The 16,223-nt window shown below is 44.8% G+C and overlaps 1 protein-coding gene across 3 annotated transcripts in view; it reads left to right on the plus strand.

The window, feature by feature from the left end:
* MRPS18A (mitochondrial ribosomal protein S18A) overlaps window positions 1-16,223 on the plus strand; it is a 39,564-nt gene that overhangs the window by 480 nt on the left and 22,861 nt on the right. For all 3 annotated transcript variants that reach the window (XM_087776247.1, XM_087776248.1, XM_009471826.2), the window contains exons 3-5: window positions 3,390-3,494; window positions 9,162-9,285; window positions 10,104-10,170. In XM_087776247.1, coding sequence (XP_087632373.1) covers window positions 3,390-3,494; window positions 9,162-9,285; window positions 10,104-10,170 — 296 coding nt within the window. The remainder of the gene's footprint in view (window positions 1-3,389; window positions 3,495-9,161; window positions 9,286-10,103; window positions 10,171-16,223) is intronic.

A 16,223-nucleotide genomic window follows, 5' to 3' on the forward strand; every position in this document is an offset into this window, starting at 1 on the left:
TGCCTGAAAGGCATCCCAGGGTGTGAAGGCAAAAGCAAGGTAGGAGTGCGTTGCGAGTGCAGGTAAGTCAGATGGAGGGTTTGGCTGCCGAAGGCCAGAATTGTCACCCTGTCGCTGGTGGCAGGTGCCTCCAGTCAGAGCCACCCACGAGCGCCAAACCCTTACCGCACCCCTGGTAAAGCTGGAAGCCCTGACCAGAGACCTTCGAGACCCAAAACGCAAGAGGCAGTTCTTCAGATGTGTTCATATCTTAAAATAGCGACACTTGGCATCGTCTCAAGTGTGGGCAGGCATGAAGGGGGTTTGACCAGTGGCTTTGTCACTTCACCCTGGGCCGACAGTGCGATGTGGCATCGGAGGATGGCTCTGTGCCAGCTGCGTGCCACGCACGTCGCTTGCCTTCGATGAGTGTTGTGTTTGTTAAACGCTGTGTGTGCCATAGTGACTGCAGGTGATACAAAGCTTGCACCTTGTAATGCATTTGGTAAGAAAAAATTTCCAGTGAAAGGGGTATTGTCAAAGGAAGACCTTAAATAATAAAGGAAGACTGCTCGTGAAAATAAAACAGAAGTTCTGAAGTAACTGATAAAGAAGAGCATTTTCTCAGCTACAGTTTAAGACAGGAAGGAAAAAATCAAAGCAGTAGAATTACAATTTTCCTTAATGAACACCATCCGATCTGTTGCACTTTATCAAGAGAATTGTCATTTTTTAGAAGAAGCACTGAAATTACTGGGGCAGGGAAAGGAGATTGCATTATTCTGTTCACATTACATATGCCAGTAGCAATCTATGCCTTGGCTGGTGACAGGTAACACAGATATTTTGAAATGTGTAAATACAATGAGAAGAGTGGAACAGAAATTATTTGGGAATAGCTACAAGAGAGTGCACTAAATGCTAATCTATGTATACATAAATAATAAGGAGGGGACAGACTTTTTTTGCTTGCTAATGAAACAGACAAAACCTGGTTGTTCATGCCTTTGAAAGTCTGAGTTTCCTTCTTGTCGTATTTGTATTAGTGGATTTTGTCATATTTGAAACCTGAGTGGGTTACTTAGATATATAATATCAAATAGAATATGGCAGTTAGCAAGATCTCTAAGACTGTCAACAAAAATAAGTTTTAGGTGTGACAGTAGGTGTGATGGAAAGCCTCTTTTTCTTCTCTTCAAGTGCCAGACTACTAATCTTTGCCCAGAGACCTGAAGAGAAGAGCTTGCAGGCATGCCCTGAAGTTGTTTTAACCAAAGCAAGGGGGGAGTGTGCACACCAACACAACACACACAGTGGATTGCTGTACCTTGCACTCAGTCAGTTTCAAAGGGGATGTAAATTATAATTGCAAGGTCCTAATACATTAACTGAGACTTGAAGTAAAAAAAGGTATGCATTGCCTTTTTTGCCTCTGCCAAAAGTAGCAGAGCCCTTTAGAAAAATAATGCTTCCTGGCCCATTGTAGAAGCATAAGGGAGATTTGGATATTTCTACTGTATAATATCCTAGCATCAATCTAGGATCCATTAGTGCCCCTAGATGAGGAAAATCCTGTAACAAGTGGTGTAAATTGACCAACTAAAGGGCTAATACATTTGTCAGCATATCCTCTGGTCACTCCATTTATCCTACTAACTCTATGTCAGTCTTTTCTGAATCCATCTTTCTGTGCTCATCTTTCTATTTGTCCTTGCTTTTATCAGTATTGAAGGAAGTGTTTGACATGAACCAGATGAATGAATCCCAGAGAAATCTGGATTTCATCAGCATACTAAGAATGTAGAGCCCCTATATTCCCTCTTAGTTCTCTAACAGAAGAATAATAACTGAGTGGGTTAACAATATGAAAGTCCTTAGTAGTTGGGGAATAATTGCCAAAAACTGTACACTGACATTTATCTCAAGAAAAATTGATGTTGACATCGCATTCTGAATCTTTATTAATTTCCAAGATGGAATTACAGTCACAATACAGTCTGAAGCCAGACTGGCAAGAATCAAGACCAGATATACCAGCTTCCCAGAAAATAACTTTACCAATGAATAGAAAATTAGATACTGTCCTATATTTTTATATTCGTAGTTAATTTTTTTTTTTTAAACTGGCTGTTGTACTTGGGGGGGGGAGGAATCTTACTTAAAAATTGACAATATTCTCTTTTTTTGAGGTACTGAGATGCTTGAACTACAAATAACTTATCTGTTTCCATTTTGCCATCATTAGACAAGAAAGATACAATCAATGCTACAAAATAGTTCTGACAGTTCAGCTGGATGCCAGTGTCCCATGCACACTTACAGAAAATGTTGCGCTTTTCTCTTCCCAGGTTTTCAGGCATAGAACCTGACAGTTCAGTCAAAGTCAGTCAGCTTGTTTCTTAAAAGTAACATTGCATTCCACCCAGGGTTTGTTTTTAAACTCTCTGATGCTTGCGCTATTTGAGGCTGTCAGTTGGTGTTCAAAATCTGGTTTTAATCTTAATTTGACCAGAGGAAACTTCCAAAATATTTTGAAGAAAAAAAAAATGGCTTAGTTTTATTGTCTTTTCTGTGTGTTCAGCTGCAATTTGAGATAGCTCTTGCTTCTATTCATACATCCTCAAAAAAAGACAAGCACACATGTAGATAGACTTCATATTCCTAACATACCTACAATTAGAAAACAAATTTCTCAAGTTTTTCCCCCACACACCTTCTCTTTGCATGTTACTTTTGAGAAAACTTGAGTGTTAGATGTCACCACTTTGTAGTGTTATAGAAAATATTATAAAATGATCTCCTAAAGGAATTGTTCGGGGAATTAAACTGGATAAAATATCGGTGTATTTAAAAAAAAAAAAAGAAAACCACAAACCACAAGGCATCTCCTAACAGTCCTTTCTTAAATTTAACTTTTGCTCAGAATTTTCCCTGTTGGTGATTTATAACATAGCAAGCCCCTGCGTGTTTTGGTCCACAACATGCATCTGCTATTCTGTGGCATTCTCATATTCCTAGAAAAAATGTGTTTTAAAGCTTTTGGCTAAAGGACCACTACGATTTCAAGGCATAGTGGTTCAAAGGAGTACTGCAATAAATGGAGTTCAGGCGAATATGAGAACTTCACACTGAATATGAACCAGTTTACATGTAGTAAAACATATACAAGAATTTACCAAATGGTTCTCTATGCCTCTTGGATTTGTTCTTTTCCTCGTAGTCTGTGTATATCCAGAGTGCTTGGTATATCTATATATAAGCAAGTTGAGTAATGCAGATACTGTTCCCCTTACATCTGCACAGTACTGGTCAACATGTTGTGGACCCGAGGAAAAATATTCCTCAAGTCACAGGTGCAGGTAGAGGTCTAAACTATGCCTGATTGTTATATCCTTTGAATTGTTTCCTAGATTGAAGGGAGAATTATAGAGGATGCTGAAACACCAACTCCTCCAAACCCTTCTGGCCAGTGTCCCATCTGTCGCTGGAACCTGAAGCATAAGTATGATTATGTGGTAAGTTTAATGAAGGAGAGTTCCCCCATCCTCACAGCTAGATAAATATTGCTCTCAGATCTACATACTGCACAGCCCGCCCCTCTTGTCTTTTGCTCAGTGTATTAAAGATAGATAACTCTTCTTCATCTCTGCTTCTCTTGGGTGTAACAAGAGCTTCTTACATAGTAATTGTTTGCCTTGGCTGATGGTGTTCCTGGGACAAAGAAGGATGAGCTCATATCAAATAGGAGGTTTGGAATTATGGAAGCATAGAATCATAGAATCGTTTAGGTTGGAAAAGACCTTTAAGATCATAAAGTCCAACCGTTAACCTAGCACTGCCAAGTCCAGCACTAAACCATGTCCCTAAGCACCACATCTACCCGTCTTTTAAATACCTCCAGGGATGGGGACTCAACCACTCCCCCAGGCAGCCTGCTCCAATGCTTCACAATCCTTTCGGTGACGATATTTTTCCCAATATCCAATCTAAACGTCCCCTGGCTCAACTTGAGGCCATTTCCTCTCGTCCTGTCGCTTGTTACATGGGAGAAGAGACCAACCCCCACCTCACTACAACCTCCTTTCAGGTAGTTGTACAGAGCAATAAGGTCTCCCCTCAGCCTCCTCTTCTCCAGGCTAAACAACCCCAGCTCCCTCAGCCGCTCCTCATAAGACTTGTGCTCTAGACCCTTCGCCAGCTTCGTTGCCCTCCTCTGGACACGCTCCAGCACATCGATGTCCTTCTTGTAGTGAGGGGCCCAAAACTGGACACAGTACTCGAGGTGTGGCCTCATCAGTGCGGAGTACAGGGTGACAATCACTTACTTAGTCCTGCTGGCCACACTGTTTCTGATACAAATATACACATGGCCATCTGATCTGAGAAGGCCGCATATCTCTCGTGGTCAGCTTCCTTTCTGCATATAACTTTTAAAACTCTTGATGGATATGAAGGAGAGCATATGTGTTTACATCCCTTGCAACGGAAAAAATAAGTTTGATTCAAGCTTTTTGCCAGAAATGCTAATGAGAAGTTTATTAACTAATGAGAGGATTACTAACACTAAACGTAGAAGATGGGAGGGAAATCCTGTAATGCTTTAAAACAAAAGCACAACAGTCAAGAACACTTCAGAGTAAGAAAAGTGAGATAGAAGATGCAGAATGTAACTTTACAAGAGGTCATTCAAACAAATACCACTTACCTTGGTATTTAGAAGCATTCCTCTATGGGGCTGATGAGAACTAGGAGAAATTTCAGTTCTGGAGTAGACCACCTCTTCTGCTTGAATAAATCCCTTATATGTTTGAATGCTTTGTACCAGTCATGGATTTTCAGGCTTTTAAATGTTAAGGTGAATAAAATCTCCCCTTTCTGCACAGAAGTGCTCTCTAGTGTTTTTCTTTGCTGCAGCAGTGATGAGTAGCAGAATCTTTAAATGCTTAAATAATAAAGTGCAGGCATTTAACTGTGTGAGTAATTAAACAGTGGCACAATTTACTCACTGGTGGTTAATTGTCCTAAAAGTCTGTAAATTGAGAACAGCTATTTTTGTTAAAGATACAGCCTAGTTCATACAGCATAACCTATAATCTGTGCTTGGTAAGAGATCGGAATAGATGGATCACAGTGGTTCCTTTGAGATTGATAAGCTGAGATCAGTCAGTTGCACAGAAGGGAAAGTGTGAGCTTTTTTGCTTGGGACACTTGTAATTGGACTGAATGAGGCACTATGAAAAGGGAAGTGTTGAATTAGCCCCTGAGGGAGCTGAGTAATATGACCTCATAGGACTTTCCTTTTGTCATGTGCAACTAGCACAGTCTAAAGTAGTGGCATAATGAGTTACTTGGGCTGTCAGAGAACTGGGGGACCAATGTCTCCAAAGTTATTAATCAACTGAACGGGCATTGTGAGCACTAGCAGGTCATGATTCCAACCTGCCTCCGCTGTGGTGTGGAGGGCTGTAGTTGTCTTTGCCAGTTCAGTCCTTAGTCTCTGCTGAGGCTCAGGGTAACAGAGCCTAAGGTATAAATTCCCACCGTTTGTGGTCTGTCTGTGTCTGTCCATTGAAACTGAGGCCTCAGCTGATTTTTTTTTTTTTTTTTTTTTTTGTATCCGTTGGAGATAAAAAATTATTTTGGTCATTGTCAGACTGCAAATGGATTGAAACCTGCAATTCTGTTATGAAATGCCTGGCAAATGGTGTACAACTCCCAGAAGTAAGGGAGAAAGCAAAAACTAGACTCTTGTATAGCTGGAAATAATGACTGGCAGACTTGTCTGATACAGCCCAGTAGTAATCTGGCTGCACAGACAGAACTCTTCTTGCGGTAAATGAAGGTTTTAATGAATCGCATGTAACCAGTCAAGGATCCTGCTTTTCAAAGTGTCTGCAGATTTTAAAATGCAGAGGTGCTTCTGCATTTTGGTTGCCATCCATTCACAAGAACGTGTTGTACATAGTGTTTTGTTTAGCAAGTTTATCCAGCCCTTTTAGAGGTGCAGGCTAAACTTGTTTTTCGTTTTCCCCCTTATCCACTTCAAACATCATTTGTCTGAGTAGGCAGTAAATATGTCATCTTGCTTTGGCAGCAATTAGGGGAAACCAAACTGCAAGCTTTGCCTATTAGCCCTAGATTAATTCAATCCAAGTTGTTTTCATCAAATGCTGCAGATTACAGGGGTGGGAATCTGGGTCCAGCCTCATGGGAGCTGTCCAGTGATTAAAGCAAATCCGTGGTTACAGGCTTGGCTGTCCACTAGCACAAAATGTGAATTTCATGGAACATGACGGCACCATGAGAACTTGCCAGACATTTTTTTCTTTGACCGTTCCACATACTTGTTCGCTTCCCTCCACAGCTGCCCCATAAAGTTGGCTGTACCTGTCTGCTTTCTCCCTGTGGTAAGAAGCATCTGTGTGAGTACTCTGGGAGAGTCACCTGGCCTGTTAACTGTGGGGATCTTCAGAAATGGACAAACCTTCCGTTGAGTGTGCAGCATTTTAAGCCAAACGGCATGAGTGTAATATGGAGCTGCAGTGGCTCAGACATAGAGGATTTCAGTTAAGAAATGACGGCCACACAAGGGTGTTGGTCAGTTGGTGACGCTGCTGATCAAAGATGATAACAGAGAACAGATTTTCCTGATTTTTTTCCACAGGGAAAAAAAGAAAGACTGTCTCCCTTTGCTTCCCACCTCCCCCCTTTGCATGGAAACACTTGATAACAAGCCTGTGACTCCATGAGGCGTGGTGGTAATAGGAGAAATCAGTTGGACCACACACACCGTTCACAGGAGCCTGTGGCCTACGTAGGCTTTCATGGCTGCAAAGACTGGAACAGCCTGAAACCTGCCATTAGCTCCCTTTTTCCTCTTCCCCACAGAGTAATGCAGCAGGCTAGTAGAAAAATCTAGAAAGTTTTTCTCTTTCTAGGCACTTGGAGCTGAACAGCCCTTTTTCACTTAGGGAAGTGATATGTTTGTGCTAAATGGTAAATTGAGCTGTTGGTGATTTGGAGAACTGGATGGCTAAAGAAGAGGGAAAAAGGGGATGGAATTGCGCTGGTTTTCTGAATCCAATCCAGTGCATTTCAGGAGGGGCCGAAAGTCAGTGCCCTTGGACTATTTGGCTGGCCTCCATCCAGTTTCCACCAATGCAGCTGGCACCAACTGGTCCTCTGGTTGCTGTTCTCAGTGGCAGGGCCACGTGTTAGCTGGGATGAAGACACTTTGCTTCTGTTTTAACCATAGATGGCCTCTCAGGAGCTGCTGGTAGTTGCTCATCTGTGCTTTTCTTGTTCTTTGGATACAACATCACTCTGTATGGTGGTTGATAAGTCACTTTGTATCATTGAGAAGTTGCCTAACCTGCCATGTTTTCAAAGGAGCTGGATCTGAAAATCAGTCTGAACATGTTCTTTGTAGACAAGTGGAGGTAGAAAGGAAGCCAGATAAGGGAAGAGGGAAATTGTGTGTCATGATGATATTAGTGAGGGTGGGATTGAAGGCAGGGAGGGGGAAGGACAAAAACAAACCACAAAACCCCAAAACAAATAAAAAACCTCTAAATTTTGACTGTAGCACTTTTATGACAGCATCTGTCAGAATTGGTCATTACCAGAAAGCCGTACTGAATTCCAGCAGCCCCCTTCTAAGCTGAGCTGGTCTGGTGCAGTGGGGGTGGATGTATAATGCCTAGATAGCTAGGTTTTCTGAATATTCCTTTTATATCCACTTGTGATTGTTTGCTTTTGCTAGGGCAGTAAATAAAGCTAGGAATGCTCCAGGGAGCTCTTTGTAAAAGAGCAAAGATAGGGGGATGGGAGCAGGTCTGGGAATCTGCGAACAACAGGCAGAGTCAGGGTCACCCAATGTGAAAAGCAACAAGCACTCTTTGTTCTTGCCTGTTGCCCTAGACAGAGGGGGTGTAAAGTGCTGACGTACCTGGTTTGAACTCTCGTTCTGTCGGGATGCTTGCTGGCAGGTCCCTTCTGGCCTGCAGGCAGCCTCTGCATGGTCCAGCTACCTCTAACGATGAACATGTTTACAACAGCAGTGGAAAAGTAAACTCAACCAGCAACAAGTCTATCAGCAGATGGGGACAAAGCAACCACAGAGTCTCCAGAGGCCCTTTGGGCCAACTTATGCTGACGTCAGCATGACAAGGGGACCTGCCTATATTGGCCTGAGGCGTACGTTTGCGGTGGTGCTGCGTGTGGAAATGGAGAGCACATATCTAAATACTGGGCTGTTGTACTGCGCACAGTTAATGGGACACTCGTGCAACAGCTGTTGCTGCTGTGTTTAAAAATTTGTCATCCCAGCTCTGTGATACTATCTGATACTAGAGATCCCTTTAATTTTGTTTTTATTAAGAGTGCTTTACATTTCTAGAGCTCTTAATTGGAAAGGTCAACAGCAGTGTAATCTAAACGATTCTTGAATCACAGATGAACCCTCGGCATGCTGTGAGTGCTCTATCCATCCAGCATGGCTGTAACAGCCCCACCTCATACACGCACAGTTAAAGGACTGATGGCAGCAATGTATCCTATTAGGTCTTTCTCATCAGCACACGTTCTTTTCTTACAAAAACCTTCTTCGTGCGAGATCTTGGACCATTTCTTTGCTCTCCACCCCTCAGAGAGACATGAGGGAAGTTCCATCATGGGAAACTGGATAAAAGTTTGAGGAGTAGATAGCAGAGAACAATCCTGCTCTGAGGGAACAAGGAGGGGGCCAGAGGTGATCTAACATATCTGTGACCTTTAGGATAGCAGCTGTGATGGCATTTCAAGTTGTGTAAATGCTGTCCATCTGTAGGTCTTGTGTAACTGTGCCTGAGCACCTAGGACACATTATCTTAGCTAGAATCTTGGAGCAAGCGACAGTGAAGTAGCACAGATTGCAGCTGACATCATGTGTTTACACTAGTGAAGTCAGGGGAAGACTCAGACCATCTGAGTGACCTTACTGAGCTAAGCTGGCAGGCGGAGTGACAGCAAGCAAAAGCCACTTGTTGTCAGGCTGCAGCCAAAATGCGTAGGAAGGAATCATTGTTTTGTTTTGCTTTGTTTTGAGTTCTGTACACAGTGCAAGGGTCAGCACAACACCTAAGAATCACAGCAGCTAAAGTAGCTGTAGCACTGATGGGTTTGCCCTTCTCTTGCTCTCTCAGGACGTCTTGCTGCTGAGTCAGTTTATCCGTTCTGATGGAGGGATGCTGCCACGAAGGACCACAGGCCTCTGTTTGGAGGAGCACAAGAAGATTGCTGTCTGTGTACAGATGGCTCACCGTGCAGGTACCTAGCCTCCTCCTGAGACAACCCCTTACTGTGGGGTACCCATAGAACCCCTTGAGAGGGGTCTCCCACCCAATTAGTATAGCTCAGTGAGATGTCATTGTCTAGTCACCCAGCAAATTCTTTATGGTCCAAGTGCTGGGACAAGATGATGGACCAGAGACTACTTGTTCTGCTTTCTATGTGTCTTGGCTCCTGCCTTGGCAGCAGACATTTATCCCTGTAGATGAGTCTACTGTTGCAGAAAGATCTTGGAAGTGGCTCAGTCTCTAGTAACTAACGATTAAATACCAGCTTCTGAAATCACTTGATTTAGCGTAAGCTTGACCTACCCCATTAATAACATGCACCTGTCTACCATCTGCCATGTGAAGACTTTTTTGCTTTACCCTGGGAGTGGGACCTAGGTTGACACAGTCAGAGTATTGTGCTGATCTTTATGCCTGGTACCTGAGTTGTATTCAATTAAATGGACTGAGAATTTTAATAGTCAGATTTTCATTCTGGAGATGGAATCTGACTGGACACCAGTGCCCTATGTCCTCTCAAAAAGCCTCTTCAATGAGCCCAAGTGGCTTTGTCTTTGGTGTGTATTTCCTCTCTATACCCAGCAGAACCTCCTAGCTTCTCTTTGGCTGGGGTGCACGTTCAGCAATGACTAAAGATAAAACACCCTCTCTACTGTACTTGAGTTTTTGCTGTGCTGTCCCAGTAGGGATCTGGGTTGCCTGGCTTACGAGGTGTAGTGTAACTTCTGGATGCTATAGAGGCAAGGAGGCACTGCAAAATATTCTCATGCCTGCCTTTTTCTGTTTCAGGTTTGTTGCCAAACCACAGGCCTCCACTTCCTGAAGGGCATATTTCCAAGAAACCCAAGCTCAACAGGTGAATAATCTTGTCTTTCCCATGTTAGAGTCTGCCCTCCCTTCCTCAGCTGCACTCCCCTCCTCATCACTAACAGTCAGTAGGGCAGTCACAGGAGGATGCCACAGAGATGGAGTCACAGCATCACAGAGTAGCTGAGGTTGGAGAGGGCCTCTGGAGATCATCTAGTCCAAGCCCCCTGCTCAAGTAGGGTCACCTAGAGCAGGTTACCCAGGACTATGTCCGGTCAGGTTTTGAATATCTCCAAGGATGGACCTTCCACAGTTTCTCTGGGCAGCTTGTTCCAGGGAACCACCCTCATAGTGAGACAGTGTTTTCTTATGTTCAGACAGAATTTCTTGTGTTTCAATTTGTGCCCATTGTCTCTTGTCCTGTCACTGGGCACCACTGGGAAGAACCTGGCTCTGTCTTCTTTACTTCTTCCCTTCAGGTATTTATAAAAATAGGTAAGACTCCCCCTGAGCCTTCTTTTCTCCAGGCTGAGCCATCCCTTCTCCCTTAGCCTTTTGGTGCCTGGCCCGCAACAGCAGGAGGGTGCCCAGGAGGGGTACCAGCCGTGAGTGGGGGACTGAGTGGCCAGCAAGGGCCCATCACAAGCCTGTTCCCCTCTGCCCCATCCCTGTTTTCCCCAGTCAGCGATTCGCCTCCGCCTGCCCTTCCTGTGCAACAGGCTTTCTTCCCCCTCCCCGGCCTGAATGGCCCCTGGCCTTTGGTGGGCGAAGGGAAAGCCTGCGGCCCCCTCCTACACTGTGCTGGGCGCTTGGAGGTGCTAATCCCCTGTTTATGACCTCACACTCTGTTTCCATGGGGATGTCAGAGCGGTTTATGAACCTCGCATTAGCAAGCTGTGGGGTTACCAGAGGCCATGGGGCTGTTGCTGGGAGAGCTTAGGCTGCAGGGCTGGGGGCGACTGGAGACTCCTGCATTTCAGGTCTGGCCCTCTGCAGTGGAGATTTGAGGGAAGCTCTTAGAAATGTCCTGTGGATACTGGCAGGATGCACACTGGGTATCAGTGAGGATCAAATTAGAGGACTCTACATTTGATGTGGCCCTGTAGCCATCAGATACTTCAACTCTGAAAACTTCTTTCCTGTGTCTTACAAGTCTTTGGGATTCTTTGTAGCTGTGTCTATCTAGCAGCTGTGGGGTGGAGCACATTATCTAGTTAGCATGCACATAACAACCCTGCATAGCAAGTTGAGACAGGAAATGGTAAATCCTGTATTTTGCTGGAATCACACCAGGACTCCAGATCTAATGCCTCGACTCTTGTAAATTGTTCCATAGACTTCTAGTGAGAACAAAGAATGGATACCTCCGGATATGTTCTACATGCAAGTAGGTGTGCTACACCTCTAAAATTAAGAGATTTAAATTGGAGATTAGTATCCAAGCTCTCCCTATTGCATTGCTAGTCTAGACCCCCTTGTTTATCTCCTCCCAGCAAGGGAACATAGCAAGCAGGGTGGAAGCAGAGTTTAGAAAAAGAGAGCAGAGCTGTTGCTGAGGAGATGGAACAGTACTGAAATAGGCAGACTTTGGGGTCTGAGTGGAGACAAGAGAATGGGATCAAGAAATTGGTTTGAAAGTTTTTGTGGTGGGGCTGGAACTAAACAAGTGAGTCCCAGATCCAGGATAGACTGCAGGGATATTTCGGGAGTGCTCCCTTGGTCCCTCTTGATACTGTCTTCTCAGCCTGCTGGAAGGGGAAAGCTCTGCGTGTTGGAGCCTTGCGAAATCTTGGCTGTTGTGGTTCTGTGAGAGTTCTGACTGTGCGTACCCCCACCTGCGCTTCCTGCATTGCTCTCTGGAGCAGTAGCTGGCACCACATAGGGCAGGAGCTATAAATTGCTTCCTTCCTCTAGCCTGAAGGGAGGACTGAAGGGTACCCACATGCTGAAGACGTTCAACCAGTACTTATTTTGGGAATGAAGCCAGAGCTCTTATCAAAAGTTTCCCATGTAAATGACTTGTCCAAGCTTACCTTGTCTTTGTCTCTGTACTTGTTTCTAAAGCTTTCTGTAAGTCCATGGTAATTTGGGAAGCACTCAAACAGTGGTGCTGCCAAATGCAAGTGAGCTGGCAGGGGAGGACAGGGGCAAAATTGGGCTGGGACTTCTGAGTGGAACAAGCTGCCTTGTTCAGTGCCATGAGAACATGACCAGGTCATCCTCTAAACCTGTCTGGTGTAATATCAGGGCTGCACACCTAACTTAGCCTGTCCTTTCACTGTGTTTGTGTCTGCTTGGTTTTTAAGTGTCAGTCCATGAAGGGACAAACAGGATGTACGGAGAGCCTATCATAGCAGGCAGTACACTGCACAGTTGATTGATTTATTTTCCAAGTCCTTGAGCTTCAGCTCTTCTTGAGATCACTGTATTGGCTGCTCTAGTCATCTTCACCTCTCTGCCTAAATGAGAGGTAGCAGTGCCTTTTTGCACTGCTGCTGTAGCCCTAGGAATGCCAATGGGGAGAAACTGAGGTGCCCCCCAATATGCTTGGGCCCCTTGTTAAAGCTCTTCCAAGATAGGAACACGGGTAATGTACATTCCTTAACATCAGTTTAGCCAGCCCTCGTGCTCTCTGGCTCTGCCTGCAGTGGTGGTTTTTTCCATGCTCCGCCAGTGGGTCTACTGTGTGTGTGGTGTTGAAATATGCTCCTCTGCACCCTATCCCCTCCAAAATAACCCTCACCAGCCACACTTCAGGAGCACACTGAAGTGCCCATGTTGTAGATGCTGGAGCTATTGAATTGCAACCAGCTGCTTGAGGGGCCTTTAACCTGATCTGTGAAGGAACCAGGGATCCTGGCACAGCAGCTTGCCTGTTGCTGTGCACTGATGCTTGCAAAGGTGAAAGAGGTGTCATTTCCTTGGCTCTGCTGCAGTCTGGTCCTCCTTGGAAACAAGCCAGCGAACAGAGATGGAGACAAACTTGTGTGAGGGCTGCAAACTGAGGTGGATAGTTCTCACAGGTGGGCTAGTAGTATCCAGTATACTGAGAATTTAGTCCATTCCCAGTCACATGTCCTCCATTCCTGCTGTCTCTCCCTCTCACTCATCGGCACTTACTTTCTTGCCATCAGGAGCTTACATTGTACATGGAAGAAAGCTTTGCATACAGGAGGCACAGTTCCTGCTACACTGTTCTAAAATAGGAAGGTGCAACGTGAAAAGAACAGAGTGCTGTAGAAGCATATAGTCTGTCTCAAGACTGTGACAGTAAGCTTTGCCCTGCTGAAGGACAGCATTTCTCTCGGTCTTACCTGTACTTTTGTGTGCTCACCCCTTCTGCCCTGAAATTCCTCTCATTGCCCCCCTGTAAGCAGTCTGTTGTCTAACTCTTCAGTCTGAATTGAGAAATCTTTCACTTTTTTTAAAGGAGGGACTTAGGAGAAATCACTGTCTGCTCCAGATGTTACCCCACATAATTCTATAAGAATTTCTACCATCTGGGGACAGAAAATCTTACACTGAGCTGAAGAATGTTTTGCTGATGGTAGCGCTCTTGACATTAGACTCCACCATCAGCTGCTAGAGTGACAGGACCAAGATGAAAGCCTAAGATAACCTTAGAGACTAATTCCACTCACACCACCTGAGACTGAAGGAGATTCATTGTGGGGAGTGTAACTTGAAGTGAGAGTCAGAGCCCAGCACCTCTACCATAATACAGACCTGAGCATTCACTTACTGCATGTAGACTCTGTGGATGTTCTGTAGACTCAGAGCAGCAACCCCTGCCTGGCAGAAGTCTGGCAGATTACTTCATTTGGATGAGCCATACCTTTCATTTCTCTCCAGTCTTGCAAAGTTCTGGTTGATGCTCCCTTTGGCCAAGCTTCTTCCAAGGTTGTGTCAGTCTTTCTGAGAGCAGCTTCATCTACTGCCAAAAGAGGGACCAACCAGCCTGATGAAAAACTGCTTTGTCTCTGCTCTTTGCCTCCAAGATGATGTACAGGCCAGCTGCATAGGAGGAGCTCTATGGCTCCTGGCCAAAGGTGCTAAGGAAGTACATAAAGAAGGGCTGAGGAGCTGTGTTACTGTATACTTTTGAGAGCACCAGAAAAGCTGCTCCTCAGCTTTTCCTTGGCTGCACGTGTGGCTATCTTGGCCAGAATGTTTGCCCTGTGTCACACTCACCCTGTTTAAAATGAGCCTGCTTCAAATACAAAGTGTCTGGCATGCACTGGCTATCACCTAGCTGAGATTAAAATGTAACATGCCACCCTATGGAACGATCAGCAAACTGTCTTGTTTTAACAAAGGTCAGGGGTGCTGCCCTGCCATTGATCTAGTGATGTGAAGTGTGGATTTATCATCCAGAACCCCTCTGCCTGCTCTGCCCCTCCAGAAGTTGCTCTTCTGGTGCTTACTCAGTGATGTTTTCCAAAAAGCAGAATCCCTGCTCTGTTTTCTGAAGTGGTTTTATTGTCTCCATTGTATGAACTTTGGATGTTCCCTCCTACATGCCACAGATTTCTCTGCAGAGAGGTAAGAATTTCCCTGCTTTGCACTGGGTCACTTGGTAGCTGTTGTCCCCCTAGCCACTCCATCTCCTGATCCTGTTTCTACTACTGGAATGCAAGAGGAAGAGCAGAATGCTTTGGGAAGTAGTGGCCTGCAGATCCTGCCTTGTTCTTGGTCATCCAACTGTCTAGCACAGTATGAGATCACCTATCCAGGATGTAATGTAACGTAGAGGAGGACATTGGGAACTGCAGAAGAAGGTATAACGTGAAAGTGAAATGCCAGTTTGAGCCAAGCTGTGTGGTTGTGGGGGTGGTAGGAGACGTGTGAGAACACCTTGTGGTCAGAATTCAACTGGGGAGTGCTCCACAGCTCTCTCTTCTACCCCCTGCAGTTGGGACACTGTCCAGGTGAGACTTACCATGATATCTCTTATTTCTTGGACTTTAGTTCTTTGCCTTTTTGCTTTGTTTTTGACAGCAATAGCTTATGAATGTTACCACTTAACTACTTAGCTAGCTATGAGTGCTTGAAGAAATATAGCCATTGGGGTACCCACATTATCTAGAACCTCCTGAGTCTACTGTCCTCTCCCTGTCTTCCATATCATTTGCCAGCAGAACTTGAACATGGAAAACCAATGAAGTTTACCCCCTGTCAATGCAGAATTACTCCCTACAGTTCATTTTTTCATGTTTGGCCCACTCTGGGGCTTTCACTGTTTCCAAAGGATGATTCCACAAGCAAATTTGTCTTGCAGCCAAGGATTGTTCCCTCATCCTCAGCCTGAAGTTTCCCTTTCATAACTTCCTGCTGTTATTCTGCGTCCATTTGTGCTCCAGCCTGGCATGTTCCAGTTAAGTGCTGCAGAAACAAAATATTTTCACTAGCCCATGAGGCCGAGGAAGTTCTTGGGGATTTCACCAGCACTGTGCAGAGTGACAGACTGTTCTCATATTCCAGATTCATGTGTGTGCAGGCCACGACACACCAGAAGCATTTGGGAAACAGTCAAACACAGCTGCAGGTCAAACTTCTTGCTTTCAGGAATGGAAACCTGAATAGCTCAGCAGTTTTCTTTCCAGCATGGAAGTTGTCGCATGGATAGTGTGGACTAACACTCTATCCGGAACAGTCACTGAGTTCAGGCCAGCATCGAGATGCTATCTTAATGTCAACATAGCACTCATTTTCTTCTGGCAGGTCCAAAGTATTGGTTAAAGCGCAACACTGTGAAGTTGTTCCTTTTCCAAAAGGACTAAGGGATGTCACAGGTTCCCTGAGTCTGGTCTCTGTCAGCGAGAGGTGCTGTAGATTATGGAGTACTTGATTTTGAGTGCTCAGCTGCCACTCCCATTTTCAGCCTCCTACTGGAAGAACAGAACTTGGCACAGAGAATATCCAAGTCAATCCTTCCTCCATCACCTGAACTGAAGAAGTTGCTATGTGTTAGGAAAGAGGCAGGTTCCATATGAACTCCTCATGAATTACAAAGTTCTCGGGCTCTGTGGACACTTCTTGTCCCTGGGAGCAGAATATGGTTTCACTACTATCAGCATTTCACTCCAGCAGCATGTGGTTTCT

The sequence above is a fragment of the Nipponia nippon genome, unplaced genomic scaffold, assembly GCF_047370975.1.
Source record: "Nipponia nippon isolate SJK-2023a ecotype South Korea unplaced genomic scaffold, ASM4737097v1 scaffold_4, whole genome shotgun sequence".
Classification (NCBI taxonomy): Eukaryota; Metazoa; Chordata; class Aves; order Pelecaniformes; family Threskiornithidae; genus Nipponia; species Nipponia nippon.